This window comes from Planococcus citri, chromosome 1 (assembly GCF_950023065.1).
Source record: "Planococcus citri chromosome 1, ihPlaCitr1.1, whole genome shotgun sequence".
Classification (NCBI taxonomy): domain Eukaryota; kingdom Metazoa; phylum Arthropoda; class Insecta; order Hemiptera; family Pseudococcidae; genus Planococcus; species Planococcus citri.
The window spans coordinates 1,232,048-1,255,879 of record NC_088677.1 but is presented as its reverse complement, the minus strand read 5'-3'; the positions used below and the strand labels follow the sequence as shown (position 1 = coordinate 1,255,879).

At 36.3% G+C, this 23,832-nt stretch overlaps 1 protein-coding gene across 2 annotated transcripts; it reads left to right on the top strand.

Moving 5' to 3' along the window:
- Positions 1-1,932: 1,932 nt before the first annotated feature.
- Positions 1,933-18,461, top strand: LOC135843996 (DNA (cytosine-5)-methyltransferase PliMCI-like). Of its 2 annotated transcripts, XM_065362076.1 has the most exons (26): positions 1,934-2,562; positions 2,628-2,826; positions 2,909-3,088; positions 3,170-3,288; positions 3,378-3,628; positions 3,754-3,914; positions 3,999-4,155; positions 8,649-8,778; positions 8,863-9,008; positions 9,087-9,187; positions 9,277-9,420; positions 9,509-9,730; positions 12,305-12,361; positions 12,456-12,558; positions 12,647-12,775; positions 12,848-13,091; positions 13,181-13,480; positions 13,559-13,710; positions 13,805-13,933; positions 14,133-14,335; positions 14,399-14,504; positions 14,578-14,733; positions 14,828-14,988; positions 16,990-17,230; positions 17,446-17,562; positions 17,645-18,461. In XM_065362076.1, exons 1-26 carry the CDS (start codon positions 2,547-2,549, stop codon positions 17,750-17,752), a joined length of 4,032 nt encoding a protein of 1,343 aa, XP_065218148.1. In that variant the 5' UTR covers positions 1,934-2,546; the 3' UTR covers positions 17,753-18,461. The 2 variants fall into 2 exon arrangements, with proteins under 2 accessions (XP_065218142.1, XP_065218148.1); XM_065362070.1 differs by having other exon boundaries at positions 1,933-2,562; positions 8,649-9,008.
- The last annotated feature ends 5,371 nt before the right edge of the window (positions 18,462-23,832 follow it).

Below are 23,832 nucleotides of genomic sequence, written 5' to 3'. Positions count from 1 at the left end.
TAGTCATCGTTGCTCGTGCTGAAACAAAACTGAAATCGATAATGAGCTTGATGAATGAGTCATCGAGTGATTTTAATTTACAGTCATCACGTCAGTTGAGCCTGAGCTCATCGTGAAAACTTTCAAATTTACTGTTTTATCGGTAGATTTACCTAAGATTTGATACATACATTCTGATATGTGATCTGATACGAACAAACCCAACCAGAATCTTTCCTATTCGGATCAGATCAAATCAAATTGGATCAAGAATATCTTCCAGTCTGATTCTAATGGAGTTTGATTTGATCAAGATCAAACACTGTCTGATGACTGATGGATTTGATCGAATTTGGTCAGGTTTTCCCAATCGGATTGGATCAAATCGAACTGACCTAAGGAATGTCAATAGTCAGGATCAAAATCTGATCCAATCATTAAGTCATATTTTTTTGAGTATTGCACGAAGTTCTGTACGTTAGGTCGTTGGCCTTAATTCTAATTAGATAAAAATTGAGCGAAAAGTTCCACTTTGTGAGTTGAGTTGTGGCCTGTGGCCTGTGGGACAAACCACGGCAGGAAAGAATACAAAGTTCACGATGGTTCAATGCTCAAAGTTGAAGCTTTTCTTGTTTTCAGTTTTCTCAAATATTTTTTCATCACGTTCAGCTTTTTTGATGGCTGATCACTGATCACTTCACTGATCAGTATTGATGACTTGATTGATGTGTTGATGAGCTTTTGATTGTGTAATGTAATGTGTATACGTCAGATGACGTCATAGAAGAGTCGATCACCTTTTTTATTTTGGACATGTTGCTGACAGGGATGTCTAGCTAGCCAATAGCCATTAGCCATTAGCCGTTAGCTTATTGAATTTTTGACGTTTAGCCATTAGCCATTAGCCAGCCAATCAACAAAAAATTTAGCCATTAGCCAGCTTTAGCTAGTGTTGGGCAAATTCGCGAATATTCTTTTTTTGCTTGCGCATGCGCAAGAATATGCGCATTTTCTTGCGCATATTCTGCAGATTCTTTTCAAAAAATTAGAACATTATTGCTTAGTTCAGAGATAATAGGAAACTTTCCATGAAAAGGTTTCAAATTATTAAGGAAAATTGGAAATTTATAAAGAAAAGTAGTAATCAAACTTGTAAAATGTGAAAATTATAGAAAAATCTTTAAATTTTTTGAAAAAAGTCATGATTTTTATTTTTTTGAGAGAATATTCTCCAAGCATTTGAGAATATTCGCGAATATTCGCGAATATTCTCAGATTATGCGCATTGAGAATATTCTCAGGCCAACACTAGCTTTAGCCAATTGATTTTGGCTAACAATGATTGGCTAAAATTGAAAATAAATAGGTGAGTAAATGAGTTTCCTGTGGGTAAAAATGTTTTAAAAAATGAAAATTTTTAATTTCGTAATAAAATCAAAAGCAAAAGACCAAAATGACCAAAAAAGTAGTTTGACATTGGCGGTTCCGATTTTTTTTTCTTAATTTTTTTCAATGATCGTTGTTTTTCTAGAAAATGAATGAGAAATCAGTTTATGAATATAATCAAATAATGCGTGAATGCGAATAATTGTGATTCACGTTTGTGAAACAATAATTATTTCCTAAAACTAGAAACAATATCTATAATGGGAATGTGCTCATTTAGAGGAGTATTTAGAGGGGTCACTCGATTTTTGAAAAATTATAAAAATTAGCCAGCTAATAGCCAGCCAATAGCCAGCCAATGAAGAGACATTAGCCAATAGCCGTTAGCTTAGCCAAAGCCCTAATTTTTTTTAGCTTTAGCCGTTAGCTTTAGCCAATCCCATTGGCTAGACATCCCTGGTTGCTGACCTTGAGCTAATTTGTTAACGTAGCTGCCTGAAGAATTTACTTCGCATGTCATTTACAGCTGAAAAAAACGAAAACTGGCATTTGGCGCTCTTTCCAGCTTTTTCCGTTCAGTTCAGTGTTCTTTTCAACAATCAATGATGTGTATTTCATACTCAAGTACCGAGTGCTTTAAATTTCTAATTAAATTGTGAAATGATTGGCGTATTGATACTAGATCATTGCCTGTTTCAGTATTTCAGTGTTACAATACGGTCGTAAGCACTTCATATCACTTGTTTGTTCGCGAGTACTTGTCTATTTCGGTATTTTTTCGAAGCTTGATTACACTACTGCCGGAACTTGGGCTCGTGTTAATGTGGGTATAGAAGACATATGTTGCGTTCGCATTCACTCTTCTGCCGCTCTATCGTTCAGTTATTATTAAAAAAAGTGTAATAGGTTTGTGTGGCACCGCGACATCGACACCGGTTAAATACGCGGGTATCGCTAACTCGTGGTTTTTTTTTCGCCATCGCCTCGTAAAATCCTAATTCAAAGTATGTATTTTGTTCCGTTAATGACGGTTGAAAGTTCATGACTTCACGTGCATGTACCGAACACCTGTTCAAATAACCATTTTATTATATCGCAAACGGTTTTCGGAATTTTGACGAATTTTCATTACCACCGCCGTTGTGTTTTCGCTGTGGAAATACGTTTCAACAAAACTCGGGATGCGCGGAGATAAAAGTGAGTTTCTCGTTTCTTTTTCAGGGTTTCTCTAATTAATTCGCATTCGAAATTTTGTTCACTAGGAAGCAGCGACTGCGACTCGGAAGAAGATGATATTTTCGTCGATCCCGATTACACCCAAGAAAAACGATCCAGGAGAAGAACCTTCCTCGCTGAAAGTTTGCAGAGTATCGAAAATGTCCGAGGAGATAGAGAATCTAGAAAACGAAAATCTACGGATTCGACATCGTCGGAGAAACGATTGCGATACGATGACGACGAGTAATTTAGATTTTCATTCGTTGTTTAGCAGCTTACGTTAGCGACGAATTTTTTACGACAATCTTGACCTGTTTTCTTTCAGCGATTACCTTACTATGAGATGTAAACATTGTCGTCGGTCTATGAGACAAGCGAAACAGAATCGTTTCATCGAGGACGACTTTCCCAAGTCTCAAGACGAGGAGACGTGTTTGCAAAATGATTATCTAAACGTCGTCGTCGAGGAGGGAGAAAAAGCTCAAATTAAATTGACTTCGTACTGGTTCGTATACTGAGAACACGATTCTTCCTTATAATTTACGCTGTAAATTGGTTTCTCAACCGTTTTATTTTTATTATTCAGCGTGTACGATGAAAAAAAACACATGTGTTCGTTCGATAACGACATTATCAAAAATGGAACCGATCTTTACGCTGCTGGATACGCGAAACCAATACACACCGAAAACAGCGAGATAGGCGGTCAGTTGGTTTGGAATAGTCGAAATCTCGCGCGTATTTCATCGTTATGCAACTCGTATGTAATATTATTTCATTGTAATGTTTTCCAGATGGTGTACCGATGCGAAAAATCGGCCCGTTAACGTCCTGGTGGATAACCGGTTTCGATGGCGGTGAAAAGGCCATACTGGGTGTATCGACGGAATTAGCCGATTATTATCTAATGAGACCAAATTCTAAATTCGAACCTTTTCTAAGAGATGCCAATCTTAAAATGTGTATGGTGAAATTGGTCGTCGAATTTTTAAGGGAATCTGAAGAAGACGAATCCACCTACGATAATTTACTCTCCAAGTTGCAGGTGACTACTGCGCCATTTTCTAAATATGTATATTTAAACCAACGTTACGTTATCTGGTTTAGATAAGGAAAAATTACTCATTTAAGAACCGTACATATTTTAAATGCGACAATTTTTGTATACAGGTTACTGTGCCACCGCCAGGATTTACAACATTAACGGAAGAAGACCTTCTGACGCATGCTGAATCTATTTACGATCTGGTAATAAATCAAGACGCTCAATTAGTAAATGCTCAATGTATGAAGCATCTAGCTCGTTTGGCTGGAATTTCATTCGAAGAAAGGTGACGTGCTTATCTCGAGATAACAATACGAGTACCTGATGTCGAGTTTGATAAAACTTTTTTGTCTTATGTTATCTCGTATAGATTGACTAAAATCCGTGTTGTTAAAAGAACTAAAAGAAGCTGGGTGGAAAGAAACAATGAAATGACTAAAGCTGCAACGACTAATTTAGTCCAAAATGTTTTCGGATCGTTCTTCCCCGGGCAAATGGATAAAAGTTACAGCCATCACTTGAGTCTGGTAAGTTTATTTATAATCTGTATCGAAGTCGTATTACAACTTTTGTTTTGAATTTTTAATATCGTTAGAAGACTATTATTAATTCGTAGAAATTTCGCCGAGCGAGTAAAATAGCTAAATGTAGCGCCCAATAAATCCATCATGTATTTTTGGAACCGTTCCAACGTGTCGTGAATGAGTACTACTGAGTGTTTCGAATAAATAAGCAAACCCCACAGTTCAACGTTTAATATTCATCAACGACACCAAACTTACGAAATAATTTGATAATTTTATTCAAATATATGATAATGTAAAATGTTGATAAGAATAGGCCATTTCTGCGGGGGAAAAAGCGTTGTTTAGATTTTTTTTTAAATTGCGAAAACCACCATTTAGCGCTCCATTCGCTGATTTGGCTTATTTCCTGTAGAATATACGCACAATTTTTTCAACGTGGAATGGCGCAGTATCGCTTCCTCGTAGGCCTTATAGGTCAAAAATTATCTTAATAGAGAGTCTTAATTTGAAACATTTACTTAATTAACGAGCTCTGGTTGAATTACATCGCATGTATTTGATAATGGATTTGTTTTAAAATCACGATTAGTGATTTTGTCGTCTTGTGAACAAAATTATTTGTTGAGAGCGAAACCTTGTTAACATACACTCGTGAAATGTCCAGTTCCATCCCTTTACGTAGTATGAGAACTGGAACAGGGAAGAGAAGGAAATGAGGTTTTGATGTGAAATTGTTTTTTTCCCACTTGTTGATATCCGTAAACCTGTTGCGTACACTAAAGTAAGTATCGAAACATACGATGGGAGTTTTTTTCTGGAATGTACCACGATTCCTATTGACATTGTTATAAGTAAAAGGGTCTTTGGGGTAGATCAACATTTACACATAAATAACACGTCCGTGTCACCTGTTTACCTGGATACCAGTTTCACCTGCAGTTTAACGTGCTCGATCGAGAAGGGTTCTTTTTGTTACTTTCGTAATGTATTCGATTCTCGAATTAGATAATATTCTCACAAGTCCTAGTGCAAACTGTAGTTTTAGGGGTATTAGCTGCATTTCGTGGTAGAAGCACGAAATTTCTTATGATATGTTTAAATACTTCAAAAAGAAAGGAGGGGCGCAGAGGGGAAATTGAAAGGATATTCGGCTGTCCTATTTTATAAATTTGGCTATCTGGCCGTTATTGTGGTCATTCCATGTACTTCAACCCTGCTGACAAGGGAACCCCTTGAGCTGTTACACTCCGATTTGAACGGGACCGTGATTTTTGGAAAGAGCATACTCTAAAACCCCCAAAACCAAATTTCCAGCTACCCAAGTTCATTTTTCGATTTTTGACGAATTTTTGAAAATTCAAAATTGACTGTTTTTGGCGATTTATGCTTTTTTTAAAAAGTAACGTACTTGATCAGTAAAAATGTTCAAAATAAGTCCTAAAACTGATATTACCCCCCCCCCATCCACCCAAATTTCGCCATTTTCAGCCATTCTGGAGCCTCCAGCGCTATTTTTCAATTTCTCCAGAATTTTGAATTTGCTCCAGAAGGCGTGAATATGCAGTTGGGCAGCTAAAAATCGAGTTGTGTATTATACTCGACCTGTTTAACGAATTTATCCACATTTGAGCCGATTTTGAGAGCGACACCTCAAAAGTAGCTTTTTGACCAGCATTTTTCAAAATTAAAAAATCCAAAAAATCAAAAGTTTCCCGTTTGTGTGGAAATTTTTAAAATGCACGCGAACCGCTGTATTTTGTCCAAAACTAACACCCCAAATCCAAATTTCACAATTTCCATCCATTCTGGAGCCTCCAGCGCGATTTTCAATTTCTCCAGAAGTTTGAATTTGCTCCAGAGGGCGTGAATATGCAGTTGGGCTGCTACAAATCAAGTTGTGTATTATACTCGACCTGTTCAACAAGTTTATCTACATTTAAGCCGATTTCGGGAGTGACACCTCAAGAGTGCTTTTTTGACCAGCTTTTTTCAAAATTAAAAAATCCTAAAAATCAAAAGATATAACCGTTTGTGAGGAAATTATAGAAATTTGCGCGAATCGCTATATTTCTTCGAAAATTAACCCCCGGAGCGCAAATTCTACCATTTCCAGCCGTTTTGGAGCGAGAGTGACACCTCAAAAAACCACTCTTGAGATGTCACTCTCAGAATCGGCTCAAATGTGGATAAACTCGTTAAACAGGTCGAGTATAATACACAACTCGATTTTTAGGTGTACAACTTCATATTCACGCCCTTGGGAGCAAATTCAAAATTATGGGGAAATTGAAAAATCTCGCTGGAGGCTCCAGAATGGCTAGAAATTGTGAAATTTTGATTTGGGTGGTTAGTTAAGGACAAACTACAGCGATTCGCGCGAATTTCAAAAATTTCCACGCAAGCGGGAAAATTTTGATTTTTTAATTTTGAAAAAAGCTGGTCAAAAAAACCACTTTTGAGGTGTCACTCTCAAAATTGGTTCAAATTTGGATAAACTCGTTACACAGGTCGAGTGTAATATACAACTCGATTTTTAGCTTCCCAACTTCATATTCACGCCTTTTGGAGCAAATTCAAAATTCTGGAGAAATTGCAGAATTACGCTGGAGGCTCCAGAATGGCTGGAAATGGAATTAACTCTACACTCCAATTTCAACACCTTCGTAAGACGACTACAGGTGAGTTCAAGTCATTTTAGAGCCTCCAGCGACTTTTTTGAAAATTACTGTAGCCTCCAGTAGATTTTTGAAAATTGAAATTTCCCCAAAATTTCATCACCAATTTCAATACGCTACAAAGTTGACAGCTGGTAGATTTCAAGTCGTTTTGGAGCCTCCAGTAGATTTCTGAAACTTGAAATCTCTCCTAAATTTCAAAAAACTGAGATGGAGAGTCAAAATTCACTCTGCAAACTAATTTCAATACGCTAAGAAGTTGACAGCTGGTGGATTTCAAGTCGTTTTGGAGCCTCCAGCGACTTCTTGAAAGGTTGTATGACGTTTTTTGGAAAATTGAAATTTCCTGAAAGTAGCTGGAAGCTTTAAAACCATTTGAAACCACCATGTAGTCTACGAAGTAAATTTCAGCTTGCCAACTCCATTTGATAAATTAATGTTACTGGAATTTCAAGTTTCAAAAATCTACTGGAGGCTCCAGTAATTTTCAAAAAAGTCGCTGGAGGCTCTAAAATGACTTGAACACACCTGTAGTCGTCTTCAGAGGGTGTTAAAATTGGAGTGTAAAGTAAATTTCAGCTTTCCATCTTCATTTGATGAAATTTTGTGAGAATTCAAAGCTTCAAAAATCTGCAGGAGGCTTCAGGAATTTTCAAAAAGTCGCTGTAGGCTCCAAAACGACTTGAAATTCACCTGCGGTACTTCGTAGCGAATTGAAATTAGTTTTTAGAATAGATTTCAGCTTTACAACTCCAATTTGATGGGATTTTGTGGGAAGTTCGAGTTTCAAAAATCTGCTGGAAGCTCCAGAACTGCTCTCAAAACGGGTTGAAACAGTTTCCAATCGATTTGGCATGTCGAAAATAGGGTATATCCCAAATTTCAACTTTCTTGATCAATTTGGTAAAATTTTGATTTTTCCCTCATTTTTGGCCTAAATTGGATTTTTAAAAATTCACCAAAAATCGAAAAACGCACTTTAGCACTTGAAATTTCAACAGGTGATAAATTTTTGATCTTTCGATCTACCTTTGTAAGGTTTGAAAAATTTCGTGCAAGTCCTATGTTGAAACGCAAAATCTGCGATTTCGGCTGACCTGTTGATCAAAATGGCCGCCATTTTGTGAGTAAGGCCAACTTTTTTTTGGGCAAGTTTGCTTTAAAATGTTCCTTAGGACGTCCCCTTCAAGAAAAAAGTTGTCCGGGTGGATTGGCGGGGGGGGGGGGTGTGCAATCACTCCTATTGTCATATGCCGGATATTTCTGCATAAAATTCTTAAAAATCACAATTTTTTCCAATAATTTCTCAAAATTTTTGCATTTTTGCCAATAATTATCGAGAAGAGCTCTGTCTTGGATAAATTTTAAATCAAGCCAAAAAGTTTGCTACATGCCAAAAGGTTACGTATTCTCAATTTTAAGACCAAAATTTGGAAAAAGTATCATTTTTTTGCCGGTAATCGCCAAAAAGTGACATTTTTGAACTCAGTGGGGTTCAATAATGTGAAATGATCCCACGGCCAGATGATCAAATTTTGAAAAATGGAGAGCCTGCCTCTGTCTCTCTGGAATCTCTTACTCTTTGTTTCCCTTATATGGGGTTTGGAGAACCCCTCTCAAATTTTTTGGGTTCCTAGCGTCTCATACCAAATTTTATGCTTCTATCATGAACTAAAATGCGGTTTACTTGTATTTTTCCACTGCACTCTTATGATATTCTAACACGTTGTCGTACATAATTCAAATTCGTTGGCTAATTACTGCGTTGAAATATAATTTTTTTTTGTTTTTGTTTGTTTTTCCCTCATTATAATGTAGATAAAAAAATGTTGCGTATTGCTGAATAGGTGTGATAACTTGTTGAAGAACGGATTATTCAAAATCAACGGCATTAAGGAAGACGATATAATCGGTCACACTTTGATAGTTGCTGATAATTTACTGCCACGTAAAAATCCCAACGTTTTGGATAGAACAAGCTTCGAATCCACAAACGGGCCGATTCTACTCAAAGAACTGCGTGTTGTTTTAGATAAAATTGAGCCGGAAAATGATAACGGAAACACCGCTTTGAACGGAGCCTATGGCAAGCCATTTTCTATTTCATTAGAATTATGGACGGATGACATGATCAAAAAATATGTTAAAAGTATAAAATCGAAGGAAAAACCTATAAAAGTAAGTCCATAAAGGAATTCTCGTATGGTTTTTATCTCAACTCTTTCACTACTACGTTCATTTTTCCCCCATTCTCAGAGAAAAGGCAAGTACACTTTTCGAAACGGTGGATCCTCGAATGTCCGCGTCAAATTTATCGGTGAAGCGGACCTGGTTCAAGATGATCGTTTTTATTTCAAGTAAAAAAGAACACCAGCCACTCTATACCGCTATCGAGATTATGTTTTCATCGTCGCGCTAATTAACTGTCGTGTTTTTTTGAATTTAGAGAAGCGATGGTCTCGGATCTGTCGGTTCACGTTGATGATTTTGTTAGCATCGGGGAACACTACGACTCGACGAATCAGATCGGTCGAGTGATATACATGTGGGAAGAAGAGGACGAAAAGTTATTCCATATTCATTGGCTCGTGTAAGTTTTCTAATCCTACGAGTATTCTCGTTATTCCTTCGTTTTTAAGCTGCATTTCTCATTAGTGTTTTGTTTTGCAAATATGCAGAAACAGCACGGATACGCTTCTTGGAGATATCGGTAATCAGCAAGAATTGTTTGACACATACGACTGCGAAGATTTACCCCTCTCTATGATCGAGAATAAAGTCACAGTAACCTACCTTCCTATTAAACATGAAACCTGGGTACATGCAGGAAATGGTTCGTTTAACGAATGGCAAAATTCGTCTGCATCGAGCGATGAAAATTCTTACATCTATCAAAAGCTGTGAGTTGATAGACATTTGTATTGTATTAACGTATTAAGCTGGAAAATTTTCTGCTTGGATTTCAGTTTTAAAGGAAAAGGGGGAGGAGTCCATACAAAAAATATTTTTGGCGGTCTCAGAGGCACATTTTTATCGGTTTAATGTATGTCTGATGTATTGAAAACACCTGAGCTGGAGTCATCACCACGAAATTCGCTCAAATTCGGTATTTAAACTTGGCTTGGAATCGACTTTGAAGGATTTGAATGTGGCTGGCCTGACCCAAAATTCGCGTGTAATAAAATTTCTAGAAGGGCAAGGTCTAAACAGTCGAAGTAAGAATCGAATTGACAGAAAATATTTGAAGGTGAAAACTTGATCCAACCGGCAGAAAAATTTTGAACTGATCAAAGGTAGTCGGGGAGCCCTTTAAAGGATAAATTGCACCCCCCCCCCCCCGTCGATCCTCCGGGGCAACTTTTTTCTTAAAGGGGGAGTCCTACGGAACATTTCTAGCCTTTGTACTCAAAAAAAAAGTGTCCCTACTTACAAAATGGCGGACATTTTGATTGACAGGTCAGCCGAAATCGCAGATTTTGCGTTCCAACATAGGACTTGCACAAAATTTTTCAAACTGTACAAAGGTAGATCGAAAGATCAAACCAAAATTTATCACCTGTCAAAATTTCAAGTTCTAAAGTGCGTTTTTCGATTTTTGGTGAATTTTTGAAAAATCAAATTTAGGCCATAAATGAGGGAAAAAATCAAAATCTTACCAAATTGACCAAGAAATCTGAAATGTGGGATACACCCTATTTTCGACCCACCAAATCGATTGGAAACAGTTTTAAACCGTTTTGAGCAGTTCTGGAGCCTCCAGCAGATTTTTGAATCTCGAAATTCCCACAAAATTTCACCAAAATGGAGTTGTAAAGCTGAAATTTATTCTGCAAACTAATTTCAATGCGCTACGAAGTAGTGCAGGTGAATTTCAAGTCGTTTTGTAGCCTCCGGCGACTTTTTGATAGTTCCAGGAGCCTCCAGGAGATTTTTGAAACTTTAAATTTTCTAAAAATTTCATCAAATGGCGATGAAAAGCTGAAATTTACTCTACACTTCAATTTTAACATCCTCTGAAGACGACTTACTTCGAGTGGGTTCAAATCATTTTGGAGCCTCCAGCCACTTTTTGAAAATTACTGGAGCCTCCAGTACATTTTTGAAACTTGTAATTCCCACAACATTTTACCAAAATGGAGTTGGCAAGCTGAAATTTACTTCGAAAACTAATTTCAATACGATATGAAGTCGACTACATGGTGGTTTCAAATGGTTTTAAATGATTTTGAAGCTTCCAGCTACTTATTGGAAATTTCAATTTTCCAAAAAACACCACATGACCTCTCAAAAAGTCGCTGGAGACTCCAAAACGACTAGAAATCCCCCTGCAGACGACTTCGTAGCGTATTGAAATTAGTTTGCAGAATGAATTTTGACTTTCCATCTCCGTTTGATGAAATTTTTAGGGAATTTAAAGTTTCAAAAATCTCCTGGAGACTCCAGTAATTTTCAAAAAATTACTGGATGCTCCAAAACAACTTGAAATCCCCCTGTAGTTGACTTCGTAGCGTATTGAAATTAGTTTGCAGAATAAATTTCGGCTTTCCAACTCCATTTTGGTGAAATTTTGTGGGAATTTCGACTTTGAAAATTCTGCTGGAGGCTCCAGAACTGCTCAAAACGGTTTAAAACGGTTTCCAATCGATTTGGTGGGTCGAAAATATGGTGTATCCCAAATTTCAGATTTCTTGGTCAATTGGGTAAGATTTTGATTTTTTCCCTCATTTATGGCCTAAATTTGATTTTTCAAAAATTCACCAAAAATCGAAAAACGCACTTTAGAACTTGAAATTTTGACAGGTGATGAATTTTGGTTTGATCTTTCGATGTACCTTTGTACAGTTTGAAAAATTTTGTGCAAGTCCTATGTTGGAATGCAAAATCTGCGATTTCGGCTGACCTGTCAATCAAAATGGCCGCCATTTTGTAAGTAGGGCCACTTTTTTTTCTGAGTACAAGGGCTAGAAATGTTCCTTAGGACTCCCCCTTTAAGAAAAAAGTTGCCCCGGAGGTTCGACGGGGGAGGGGGTGCAATTTATCCTTAAGTGGGCTCCCCGACTAAGGGGAATCGATAGAGGACTCCAAAATAGAATTTCAGGTAGTGAAATTGATTTTTCAATTTTTGGAAAATTTTTAAAAATTCAAATTTGGCGTAAAAAAATAATTATGGAAAACTCGAAATCCATTGGAGGCTTCACAGCGGTTTGAAAACATCAGTAATCGACTCATGATGTTGAGGATGGGGTAAAAACAATAATTTCGGCTTTACTTTTTCGAGCTTTTTTGTTTTTTTAGGTTACTTTTATTTGGAAAAATTGTGTATGAGCCTTGAAAGGGAAGAGAAATTGGAGAGTTTGTATTTTTTGACGTTGAAAGAAAAATTTGTGTCCCTCCTCTCTAAATTGGCATGGAAAGCTAAAATTCAACGAGGTTTATTTCAAATTTTAAACGTTACGATTCAATTTTAATTTCAGATTTGATGCAACGTTTGGTAGATTTGAAGATGTAATAGAAGTCAGTTCTGAAAACAGGTACAATTTGCGTACTTTATACTCTTCTATATGCTATTTCACGATAGATGTTGAGATTTCATTTGTATGTATTTGTTTTGTGTTGCACCTGCAGGCTGATCGATCATTGTACATACTGTGAACGTAATGTTGAGAAGGAATTATCGGAAAAGCCGATGCTGGATGCCAATCCCGAGTACAATAAAACTATTAGCAAAGTACGGTCAATTTTACATTAGAAAAAAAAAATTCATTCAAATATGCTGCCTTACGTTTTATTTTACGAAACTATGTTTTTTTTTTTAGTACTCTTACAAATGGTTACGTTGGCGAAAAGAAGAGTTCAAAGTAGGAAGTTGTGTTTTCATTAAATCCGGCACACTATTCTCAGGCAAAGAAAATAACAAACCCAAGAAAATTAACACCTTGAAAACTGTGAGAAAGATTTTCAATCACGTATAACTCGTTGCGAGACAATGTGATGCTGATTTTTTTTTTCAATTTTAGGTTGACGAAGAACGTTATCCGGAACATTACAGAAAAGACAAAGAAAGGAGGTACAGCAGGCCCATCGAAGATGTGCATCCATTTGATATTGGTTATATTATGTCAATTGAATCGACTAAAAGAACCAGAAATCCCGAGAATATCACGTTGATCGTGAAAAAACTTTATCGACCTGAGAATACCCATTTAGACGAGCATATTATGAAACACTTGGACTTGAATTTAGTTTATTGGACGGACGAAGGTGCGATAATTTTCATAATTTGAACGTTCGTGGCGCTTTACCATCGCAGCGTATAGTGTGTTAATTTACATTACGTTATTTGCGTTTAGAATGCGTTGTGCCGTTCTCAGAAGTAGAAGGAAAATGTTACGTGGCTAATTCGAGAAATTTATCGTGTACTGCCGATGAATGGACTAGAGGAGGTCCCTATAGGTTCTACTACGAAGAAGAATACATTCCCAAGGAAAGGAAATTCGTTCCAGCTCCTAAAATGACGACTCGAGACGTTAAATGCAACGGAATCCGTCCCAAGTCTAATTCGTTGGAGAGAATTATCGAAGAAATTCCGAAGCCGTGGCCTTCTCTGTCGAGGCCTTTGCATTCGTTGGATATATTTGCCGGATGTGGTGGTAAGTATCGTTAGCGACGTGATTTGTAATCGATAAAATGGATCGAGATAGTGTTATTTTCCCGTATTTTCTTTTTAGGGCTTACCGAAGGCTTACATCAGGCAGGAATCGCGGAAGTCCATTGGGCTATTGAAAAAGAAGATGCCGCTGCTCACGCTTTCAGATTGAACTATCCTAATGCGAAAGTATTTGCGGATGATTGTAACAAGTTATTGAAAATGATTATGACTGTACGTTCTCGGAATATCCACTTTTTATTTCGTTCAGTGTGCGCGAGTTGATTTTTTTCTTCTTTTGCTCACGAATGCTGTATGAATATTACAGGGCCAGACGAGAAAAGACGGTCAAGCTTTGCCTCAGAAAGGGCAAGTGGAGTTGTTATGCGGTGGCCCACCCTGTCAAGGATTCAGCAGGATGAACCGATTTCACGATAGGCAGTACTCTGCCTTTAAAGTAATTATGACAAATAATTTGCCACCCAAATTCCATGTCATTTCGACCGAACGGTTTTTGATTTCGCTGTATACGCTGAGTTTCGAGCCTAGCTGCGAAATCACACATCGGTAGCCGTCTCTTTATGGTCGAATTAACATGACGATTGCTTGTGCGAGAGTATTTGCGAACATTCGATTAAAAAAAGCTTGGTAATTAGAATTCGTTGGTCGTCTCGTTTCTATCGTACGTTGACTACTTTCGGCCTCGTTACGTGATCATGGAAAACGTGCGGAACTTCGTTATCTTCAAGAAGAACACGGTGCTCAAGTTGACCTTGAGTTGCTTACTCAAAATGGGATATCAGTGCACATTCGGTGTACTTCAAGCTGGACATTTTGGAGTACCTCAGAACAGAAGAAGGTTAGTTGGAATTATTTCGCGTTGTTTTTCCAACGTTATTTTACTCACCGAGAGGATTTTTAGGGCGATAATTTTAGCCGCTGCTCCCGGTGAAATTTTACCAAAGTACCCCGAACCTACCAATTCTTTCGAAGAAAATGCCATTACAGTTCTGGTTGATGGTCAAAAGGTACGAAATCAGTTGAAATTCAAGTTTCATTTCCTTCAATGTGCACGACTGACTAATCGAGTATTGTTTTCAGGTTACCACTAATGTGAACTGGGAATCATCTGCTCCGTACAGAAAGCTGAGCGTATACGACGCTATCAGTGATTTGCCAACTATACCAAGTGGAGGTGATCCTGAAAATTGCGAAATGTCGTACAAAGCCGAAGCAAAAACACATTTTCAAAGAATGGTATGATTCTAAAAATTTTGTAAATGAATAGTGACTCGAGTTTTTTAATTACGTATTTTGTCGTTTATCGTATCGAATTGAACTGATTAACTAGATGAGAAGATCGAACGATATTCTGAGAGATCATGTGAGCAAAACTATAAATCCGTTGGTCGAAAAGCGTATCACGTTCATACCGAGAGTACCCGGATCCGACTGGAGGGATTTACCCAACATCGTAGTTACCCTACCGGATGGTTCTAAAACGAAGAAACTGTAAGATGATCAACGTGTAATTTCAAACGTATTCTCCAGCAAAATTAACGTGTGACCGATTTTGAGTAAATCTGGTCTTCAAAAAATAGTCCGGCATATGACAATAGGAATAATTGCACCCCCCCCCCCCCCCCGCCGATCCACCGGGACAACTTTTTTCTTAAAGGGGACATCCTAAGAAACATTTTAAAGCAAACTTGCCCAAAACACAGTTGGCCTTACTTACAAAATGGCTGCCATTTTGATTGACAGGTCAGCCGAAATCGCAGATTTTGCGTTTCAACATAGGACTTACACGAAATTTTTCAAACCTTACAAAGGTAGATCGAAAGATCATGCAAAAATTGATCACCTGTCAAAATTTCAAGTGCTAAAGTGCGTTTTTCGATTTTTGGTGAATTTTTGAAAATCGAATTTAGGCCAAAAATGAGGGGAAAAATCAAAATTTTACCAAATTGACCAAGAAAGCTGAAATTTGGGATATACCCTATTTTCGACATTCCAAATCAATTGGAAACGGTTTCAACCCGTTTTGAGCAGTTCTGGAGCCTCCAGCAGATTTTTGAAACTCGAAATTCCCACAGAATTCCATCAAATTGGAGTTGTAAAGCTGAAATGTATTCTAAAAACTAATTTCAATACGCTACAAAATACTGCAGGTGAATTTCAAGTCGTTTTGGAGCCTCCAGCGACTTTTTGAAAATTCCTGAAGCCTCCAGCAGATTTTTGAAACTTTAAATTTCCCCAAAATTTCATCAAACTGAGATGGAGAGTCGAAATTTATTCTTCAAACTAATTTCAATACGCTACGAAGTTGACAGCTGGTGGATTTCAAGTCGTTTTGGAGCCTCCAGCGACTTTTTGAAAAGTTGTATGGCGTTTTTTTGGAAAATTGAAATTTCCTAAAAGGTGCTGGAAGCTTCAAAACCATTTGAAACCACCATGTAGTCTGCGAAGTAAATTTCAGCTTGCCAACTCCATTTGATAAATTAATGTTGGGGAAATTTCAAGTTTCAAAAATCTGCTGGAGCCTTCAGTAGTTTTCAAAAAAGTCGCTGGAGGCTCTAAAATGACTTGAACCCACCTGAAGTCGTCTTCAGAGGGTGTTAAAATTGGAGTGTAGGGTAAATTTCAGCTTTCCATCTCCATTTGATACAATTTTGGAAAATTTAAAGTTTCAAACAGCTGGAGGCTTCAGAAATTTTCAAAAAGTCGCTCGAGGCTCCAAAACGACTTGAAATTCACCTGCAGTACTTTGTAGCGTTTTGAAATTAGTTTTTAGAATAAATTTCAGCTTTACAACTCCAATTTAATGGAATTTCGGGGGAATTTCGAGTTTCAAAAATCTGCTGGAGGCTCCAGAACTGCTCAAAACGGGTTGAAACAGTTTCCAATCGATTTGGCATGTCGAAAAAAAAGGGTATATCCCAAATTTCAGCTTTCTTGGTCAATTTGGTAAAATTTTGATTTTTCCCCTCATTTTTGGCCTAAATTCGATTTTCAAAAATTCACCAAAAATCGAAAAACGCACTTTAGCACTTGAAATTTTGACAGGTGATAAATTTTTGCATGATCTTTCGATCTACTTTTGTAAGGTTTGAAAAATTTCGTGCAAGTCCTATGTTGATACGCAAAATCTGCGATTTCGGCTGACCTGTCAATCAAAATGACCGCCATTTTGTAAGTAAGGCCAATTTTTTTTGCGCAAGTTTGCTTTAAAATGTTCCTTAGGATGTAACATTTAAGAAAAAAGTTGTCCCGAAGGATCGGCGGGGGGGGGGTGCAATTACTCCTATTGGCATATGCCGGACTAAAATCCATTGTTAATAATTTCAAAATTACGTGAGGTGAACCCAAAACGGAGCCGATTTGATCTGGAATGAACCATGTCGTTCACAAACGATCCGTACATTTTGCTCGAATACGATTCCATTTTTGCGTCGATGCTCGGATATGTGTTATTTTAATTGAAATACGTACTCTGATTTTGATTTAATGTAGGGTTTACACTCATCACGACATCCAAATGGGTAAATCGAAGAACGGTGAACTGCGAGGTGTTTGCCCTTGCGCTGCGGGAAAAAAATGCGATCCAAAGTATCGACAATTGGATACGTTGATTCCTTGGTGTCTTCCTCATACCGGAAACCGTAATCATCATTGGAGCGGACTTTATGGTAGAATCGAATGGGACGGACATTTCAAGACAGTTATTACGAATTTAGATCCTTTAGCTAAACAGGTAAGCTGATATCGAGATATTTTCAATATCGTGAGAACCGGATTTCAACTAGGTATTGGAAAAGTGGGAAAAATGATTCGGAATGACTTGAAAATTGTTTAAAATACAAAGTGTTCAAGAAACCAATAAAATATTTTATTGAAATTTTGAATCTCCGAATCACATCGGGTATTTTCAATCGAATGTCGAATTAAAAACGATATTCGCTTTTACAGGGCAGAGTCCTTCATCCGGAGCAGGATCGAATTGTGTCAGTTCGTGAAGTAGCCCGATCGCAAGGCTTCCCTGATAAATTTAGATTTTTCGGTACTACTCAGGATCGATACAGACAAGTAATATTCTTGTACGATTTGACGACTACGTATTTCATTGCGATTTGTTCTAATTACCGAATCGTACGAATAATTTTTATAGATCGGTAACGCTGTACCGCCTCCTTTAGCAGCAGCCCTAGGTCGTGAAATCGCTAAATGTGTTGCCGAGGTTGAAAAACGCTCACCTAAAAAGACTGATGAAGATTAACCCGACCATCTTTGTTTTATATACGATTGATTTTTAAAATTTTTTTGAACCTTGTTAGACGGATATTCGTTATGATGATTTTAATTTGTATACTTCTATATATTTGTTATGAAATGATGCAGTGGCCGGATCCGTAAAACTTTGAACTTTTTAACCTTTGTAAATTTTAAACGTGTACCTGAGGTCTCAATGATGTACCGAACAGCATCGGGCTTTTTAAAAGACTACCTCAAATGTTATCTTTCAGCGAAACGTGTGACTTTTTTTTCGTGTTCATAATTGAATTAAGATTTATTAGTAGGTAGTTAATCGTCAACGCGACGATATTATTGTTGAAATTTTTTTAATGGAATTTTAGACGTAGCGAATTCGACGCCTAATTTTTTTTGTGTTTTTTTTTTTTTTTTTTTTTGGAATTTGCCGTGTACATTCCTTTTTTTGACATGCCAGTATTTAATACCGACGTTAACGTGTTCATTTTTATGACTAGATTAGAAAAATGTAACCGCTAAAAAGTAAAAACGTGCGTCATGTTTTTTTATACATATATTTTTTTCCTTCACAATCCCTTCCTCCTAATTTTTTTAAATTTTTTTTTTGCAATTGGTTAATCACGGTGCGTGTAGTTGAATAAACTTTTTCCCGAATTTTTTGAAAAAAATATATTGTGTTCATTTTAAAATTGAAAATATTTCCCGGCTGTTCATTATATTGTACCTACTTGTATTACTCAATAAAAATAATATTGAAAAAAGCTCGTGTGTTTTGTAAACTTTCAATTTTTATCATTATTTAAACATCGTGTAAAGTGCTGAAGAGGATTAATTGCTCTTGAAATTTAAATGTTTTTCACTACTTTTCGCATATTTCGACTTCAATGTAACTTCGTGTCTTGAGATTTTCTCTTTTTTTTATCTCAATTGCATACAAAAAAGCGTGATTTATTAGGCAGTTTAATATAAATTATGTAAAGTTGATTACATAATTAACGCTATAAACGTGCGAATGAAATTGAACTCTTAGTTTTTCACTAGCTTTATCAGCAAATAACTAAATTCCTATTTATGGTGTGTGTGTACTGTGTAGTGTGTACATTGGATACATCTGCGGCCGGTGCTTTGACTCGAAACACGTGATTTTCAGGTGTGAGATAAAAAATGAGAGCAATTTCAGTTTTTTTTTCTCAAAATATCATGTCCATAGTATGATTTGTACGTGAGTTTTATTCGATGATATTATCGTGCAATGTCACGAGATCATATTCGCTAATGAACGTTGAACAAGTTGAAAAATGAAAATTAACGGATGGGTTAAAAATTACGATATAAATAGGATAGGGTGAAGTTGTAGAGTTGAACTTGGGAACAAAAAAATTAAGCATTATAAAAAGGAGATTTCCTGGAGAAGGATGTTTGAAAATGATATCCATCGTTTAAAGATTCATGGCAGATTTTTAATCAACTTGTTTTTGAGCAATCTATTCATTTAAGTCATATTTGATGACAAAAGTTCATCCAAAATGACTACAAAAATATGAGTAGGTCCAGCTTCAGAGAAGAAGGTCGAAAAATTAAGCTTAGCTTTTCCCTTTTAGCTTCTAATAAAAATTATGAAGCTTTCGTCTGGCTTCGGTTTCACATATTTTATGAAGCTTAGCTTTCTTTTAGCTTCCAAAAATCTTGAAAATATCGCCCAGCTTTTTACAGCCTCCAGCTTCACTTTTAGCTTGCTTCTGGTCTCTGATTACTGGTCAGCTCTCGGCAAGTTATCAATAAAACTCATCACATCAATCAAATGGCAATAAACTTTCCACTAATATGATCACATGATCAGCGAGTAAAGCAGGTACCAAAATTACTTATTCAAACCTCAGCTTTCCGTGTAAGTTTCATTTCAACGTTTGAACTCGTGTTTAACAGAGTATTGAACTAATACGCGCAATTGTGCTTTTGTTTCAGATTCATTATGTTATTCTGTCATCTGTCGTTTTCCATCTTTCCTGGTACATCACGTAATCAGTGAACTTACGTTGATTTATTCAGGTAAACAATACACTGAATAATTTTTCTATCTTACTCGAGTACCATAGCATAATTTATATGGTGGTTTTCCTATCACATATGCCATATGACTCATCTGATATGTACTTTCCCATGAAATTCTGATTTTTTTTCAAAATAAAGACCGGACGAGCTATTTAATTTTTCTAAAAATTGAAAAATGAAATATTTACTTCCTGTATAAACAAATATCTGCCCCCCCCACCACTCCCTTCTACCATTCAATTTCCTCTGCACTGTTCCAAATTAAGAGAAAGGCATCTACCTTCAAAACAAAACGCGTTACTTCGGTCACGTAATGTTTACACGAATTTTCGAAGCAATATGACAGGTATAAATTATTATAAACATATAAAAAATAAAATGTAAATATTTTGTGGACGTGATGATGCACATGTAGTGACCTTTCGAAAACCATAATTAAATTACGTACGTATTTTACGATAACTATGCTCTCCTTTTTTCCATTTTTTTTTAAAAAAAACTTCAAAATTTTCAATTTATATTCTTGTTATTTTGGAATTTTAATTTTTTTTTTACTTTCTCTAGTTTGTTTTTTGAAGATAGAAAATTTTTATAATTGTCAAAAATGTCCAGAAAAAAAAATAAAAAAGTCGTGTAGATTTTCAATTCAAACTTTGAAATTCTTTCATTGGCTGCTTCTTCCCCCCCCCGCGCCCCTGAGAACCCCTTCCAACTCCTCTCCATAAAACATTTGAAAAAAAATCCGCTTTTTTCCAATGAGATTGTTCAAAAATTACACTTTCTTGCTAACATTTATACAAAGCCCTGTTTTCCCATTTTTCAATAAAACTTTGAAATTTTTCATTTTTTTTTCAAATTTAATTTTTTTGACATTGTTTTAATTCTTTTTAAGAGTGGAAAAAAACTTATCAAAAATGACAAAATTTTTTAACGTACGAATTTTGATCCTTTCTCCCTCCTTCTCTCCCCAATTTAAAAATTTGCGCTTTTTTCATTCTTATATTGAATTTTGAAATTTCCCATTTACTTTCTCTTTCTTTAAGATTTTTTTTCATTTTTCCAGTCTTTTTTTAGGAAACATTGATTTGAATAAATTTTACCTAAGCCAGAAATTTGTGTCATTTTTTTTCGAAAATGGAAAAATTCTGACTTGAATACACTTTGATCCGATCCCCCCCCCACCCTCCGAAAAAAGTGAACGAAGGTTTCCTGATTTTTTAAAAAAATTTGGTGAATTTCAAACCTCCTCCCTACTTATAATGAGTTCCAAGTACCCCCCTCCCCCTGTCTCCAGATTATCCATTAAAATTTTTTAGTTGAGGAATTATAAATCGTAGATTTTGCTTTTCGATGTTGGACTCGAACAAAATTTTTTGAACTGGACAAAGCTTAATCGAAAGAGCAAAAATTCCAGTTGCTCGAGTGCATTTTTCGATTTTTGGTGAATATTTTGAAAATCAAATTTAGGCCAAAAATGAGGAAAAACATCAAAATTTTACCAAATGGACCTAGAAAGCTGAAATTTTAGATATACCCTATTTTCGACCTACCAAATGGATTGGAAACAGTTTCAAACCGTTTTGAGCAGTTCTGGAGCCTCCAGCAGATTTTCGAATTCATCAGATGAGGTTGGAAATCCGAAATTCACGCTGCACTCCAACTTAAACACGCTATTAAGTCAAATACTGGCGGGTTTTAGTCATTTTGAAGCCTCCAGTGACTTTTTAAAAATTCTTAGATCCTCCAGTAAATTTTTGAAACTTGAAATTTCCATAAACTTCCATAAAATCTGTAAACTAATTTCAATACGCTTTGAAGTCGACTGCAAGTGGGTTTGAAGACGTTTTGAAGCCTCCAACGACTTTTTGAAAATTACTGGAGCCTCCGGTAGATTTTTGAAACTTAAAATTTCCCAAAATTTCACCAAATGGATTTGGAAATCCAAAATTTACTCTGCAAACTAATTTCAATAGGCTATGAAGTCGACTGCAGGAGTGAAGGTGGTTTCAAATTCGTTTTGAAGATTTCAACTACCTTTTTGAACCTTCATAACTAATAGCCCGTTATTTTTTTCAAAATCGGTTTACTACAGTCTGAAACATTTTGTGGAGATTTCGAATTTTTAAAATTTGCTGGGTTTGAAACTGTTTCCAATCGATTTGGCAGGTTGAAAATAGAGTATATTTAAAATTTCAGCTTTCTAGGTAAATTTGGTAAAATTTTAATTTTTTTTCCTCATTTTTGGCTTGCAAGGGAACCTCTTGAGGTGTCACACTCCGATTTGAACGGAACCGCGATTTTTGGAAAGAGCATAGTCTAAAAACCCCAAAACCAAATTTTCAGCTGCCCAAGTTGATTTTTCGATTTTTGGCGAATTTATGAAAATTCAAAATTGACTGTTTTTGGCGATTTATGCTTTTTTTTAAGAAGTACGTACTTGATCAATAAAAATGGTCAAAATAACTACCAAAACTAATTTTAATTACCCAAATCCAAATACCATTTCCAGCCATTCTGGAGCCTCCAGCACGATTTTTCCATTTCTCCAGAATTTTGAATTTGCCTCAGAAGGCGTGAGTATGAAGTTGGCCAGCTAAAAATGGAGTTGTATATTACACCAGACCGGTTTAACGAGTTAATCCACATTTGAGCCGATTTTGAGAGCGACACCTCAAAAGTGGCTTTTTGACCAGCTTTTTCCAAAATTAAAAAATCAAAAAAATCAAAAGTTTCCCGTTTGTGTGGAAATTTTTAAAATTCACGGGAATCGCCGTATTTTGTCCAAAACTAACCCCCTTAATCCAAATTTCACAATTTCCAGCTATTCTGGAGCCTCCAGCGCGATTTTTCAATTTCTCCAGAAGTTTGAATTTGCTCCAGAAGACGTGAATATGAAGTTGGGCAGCTAAAAATCGAGCTGTGTATTATACTCGACCTGTTTAACGAGTTTGTTTACATTTGAGCCGATTTTGGGAGTGACACCTCAAGATTGGTTTTTTGACCAACTTTTTTCAAAATTAAAAAATCCAAAAAATCAAAAGATAACCGTTTGTGAGGAAATTTTTGAAATTTGCGCGAATCGCTGTATTTTGTCCGTAACTAACCCCCCTCCCTTCAAAATTTTACAATTTCCAGCCATTCTGGAGCCTCCCGCGCGATTTTCAATTTCTCCAGAATTTTGAATTTGCTCCAGAAGGCGTAAATATGAAGTTGGCCAGCTAAAAATCGAGTTGTATATTACAGTAGACCTGTTTATCCACATTTGAGCCGATTTTGAGAGTGATACCTCAAGAGTGGTTTTTGAGGTGTCACTTTAACTCCAAAACGGCTGGAAATGGTAGAATTTGCGTTCCGGGGGTTAGTTCTTGTAGAAATACAGCGATTCGCGTGAATTTTAAAAACTTCCACACAAACGGGAAACTTTGGATTTTTTGGATTTTTTAATTTTGAAAAAAGCTGGTCAAAAAACCACTCTTGAGGTGTCACTTCCAAAATCGGCTCAAATGTTGATCAACTCGTTAAACAGGTCGAGGAGTATGACACACAACTCGATTTTCAGCTGCCCAACTTCATATTCACGTCTTCTGGAGCAAATTAGAAATTCTGGAGAAATTGAAAAATTGCGTTGGAGGCTCCAGAATGGCTGGAAATGGTAAAGTTTGGATTTGGGTAATTAATGTTAGTTTTGAGAATTATTTTGACCATTTTTACTGATCAAGTACGTACTTTTTAAAAAAAAGCATAAATCGCCAAAAACAGTCAATTTTGAATTTTCAAAAATTCGCCAAAAATCGAAAAATGAACTTGGCCAGCTGAAAATTTGTATTTGGGGGTTTTGGACTATGCTCTTTCCAAAAATCGTGGTCCCGTTCAAATCGGAGTGTGTCACTTCAAGAAGTTGCCTTGTTAGTTTTGATTTTCAAATATTCACTAAATATCGAAAAATACACTCTAGCTCTGAAAATTTTGCATGTTATTTCGATCTAGCTTTGTCCAGTTGAAAAAATTTCGTGCGAGTGTCATGTTGGAGAGTTG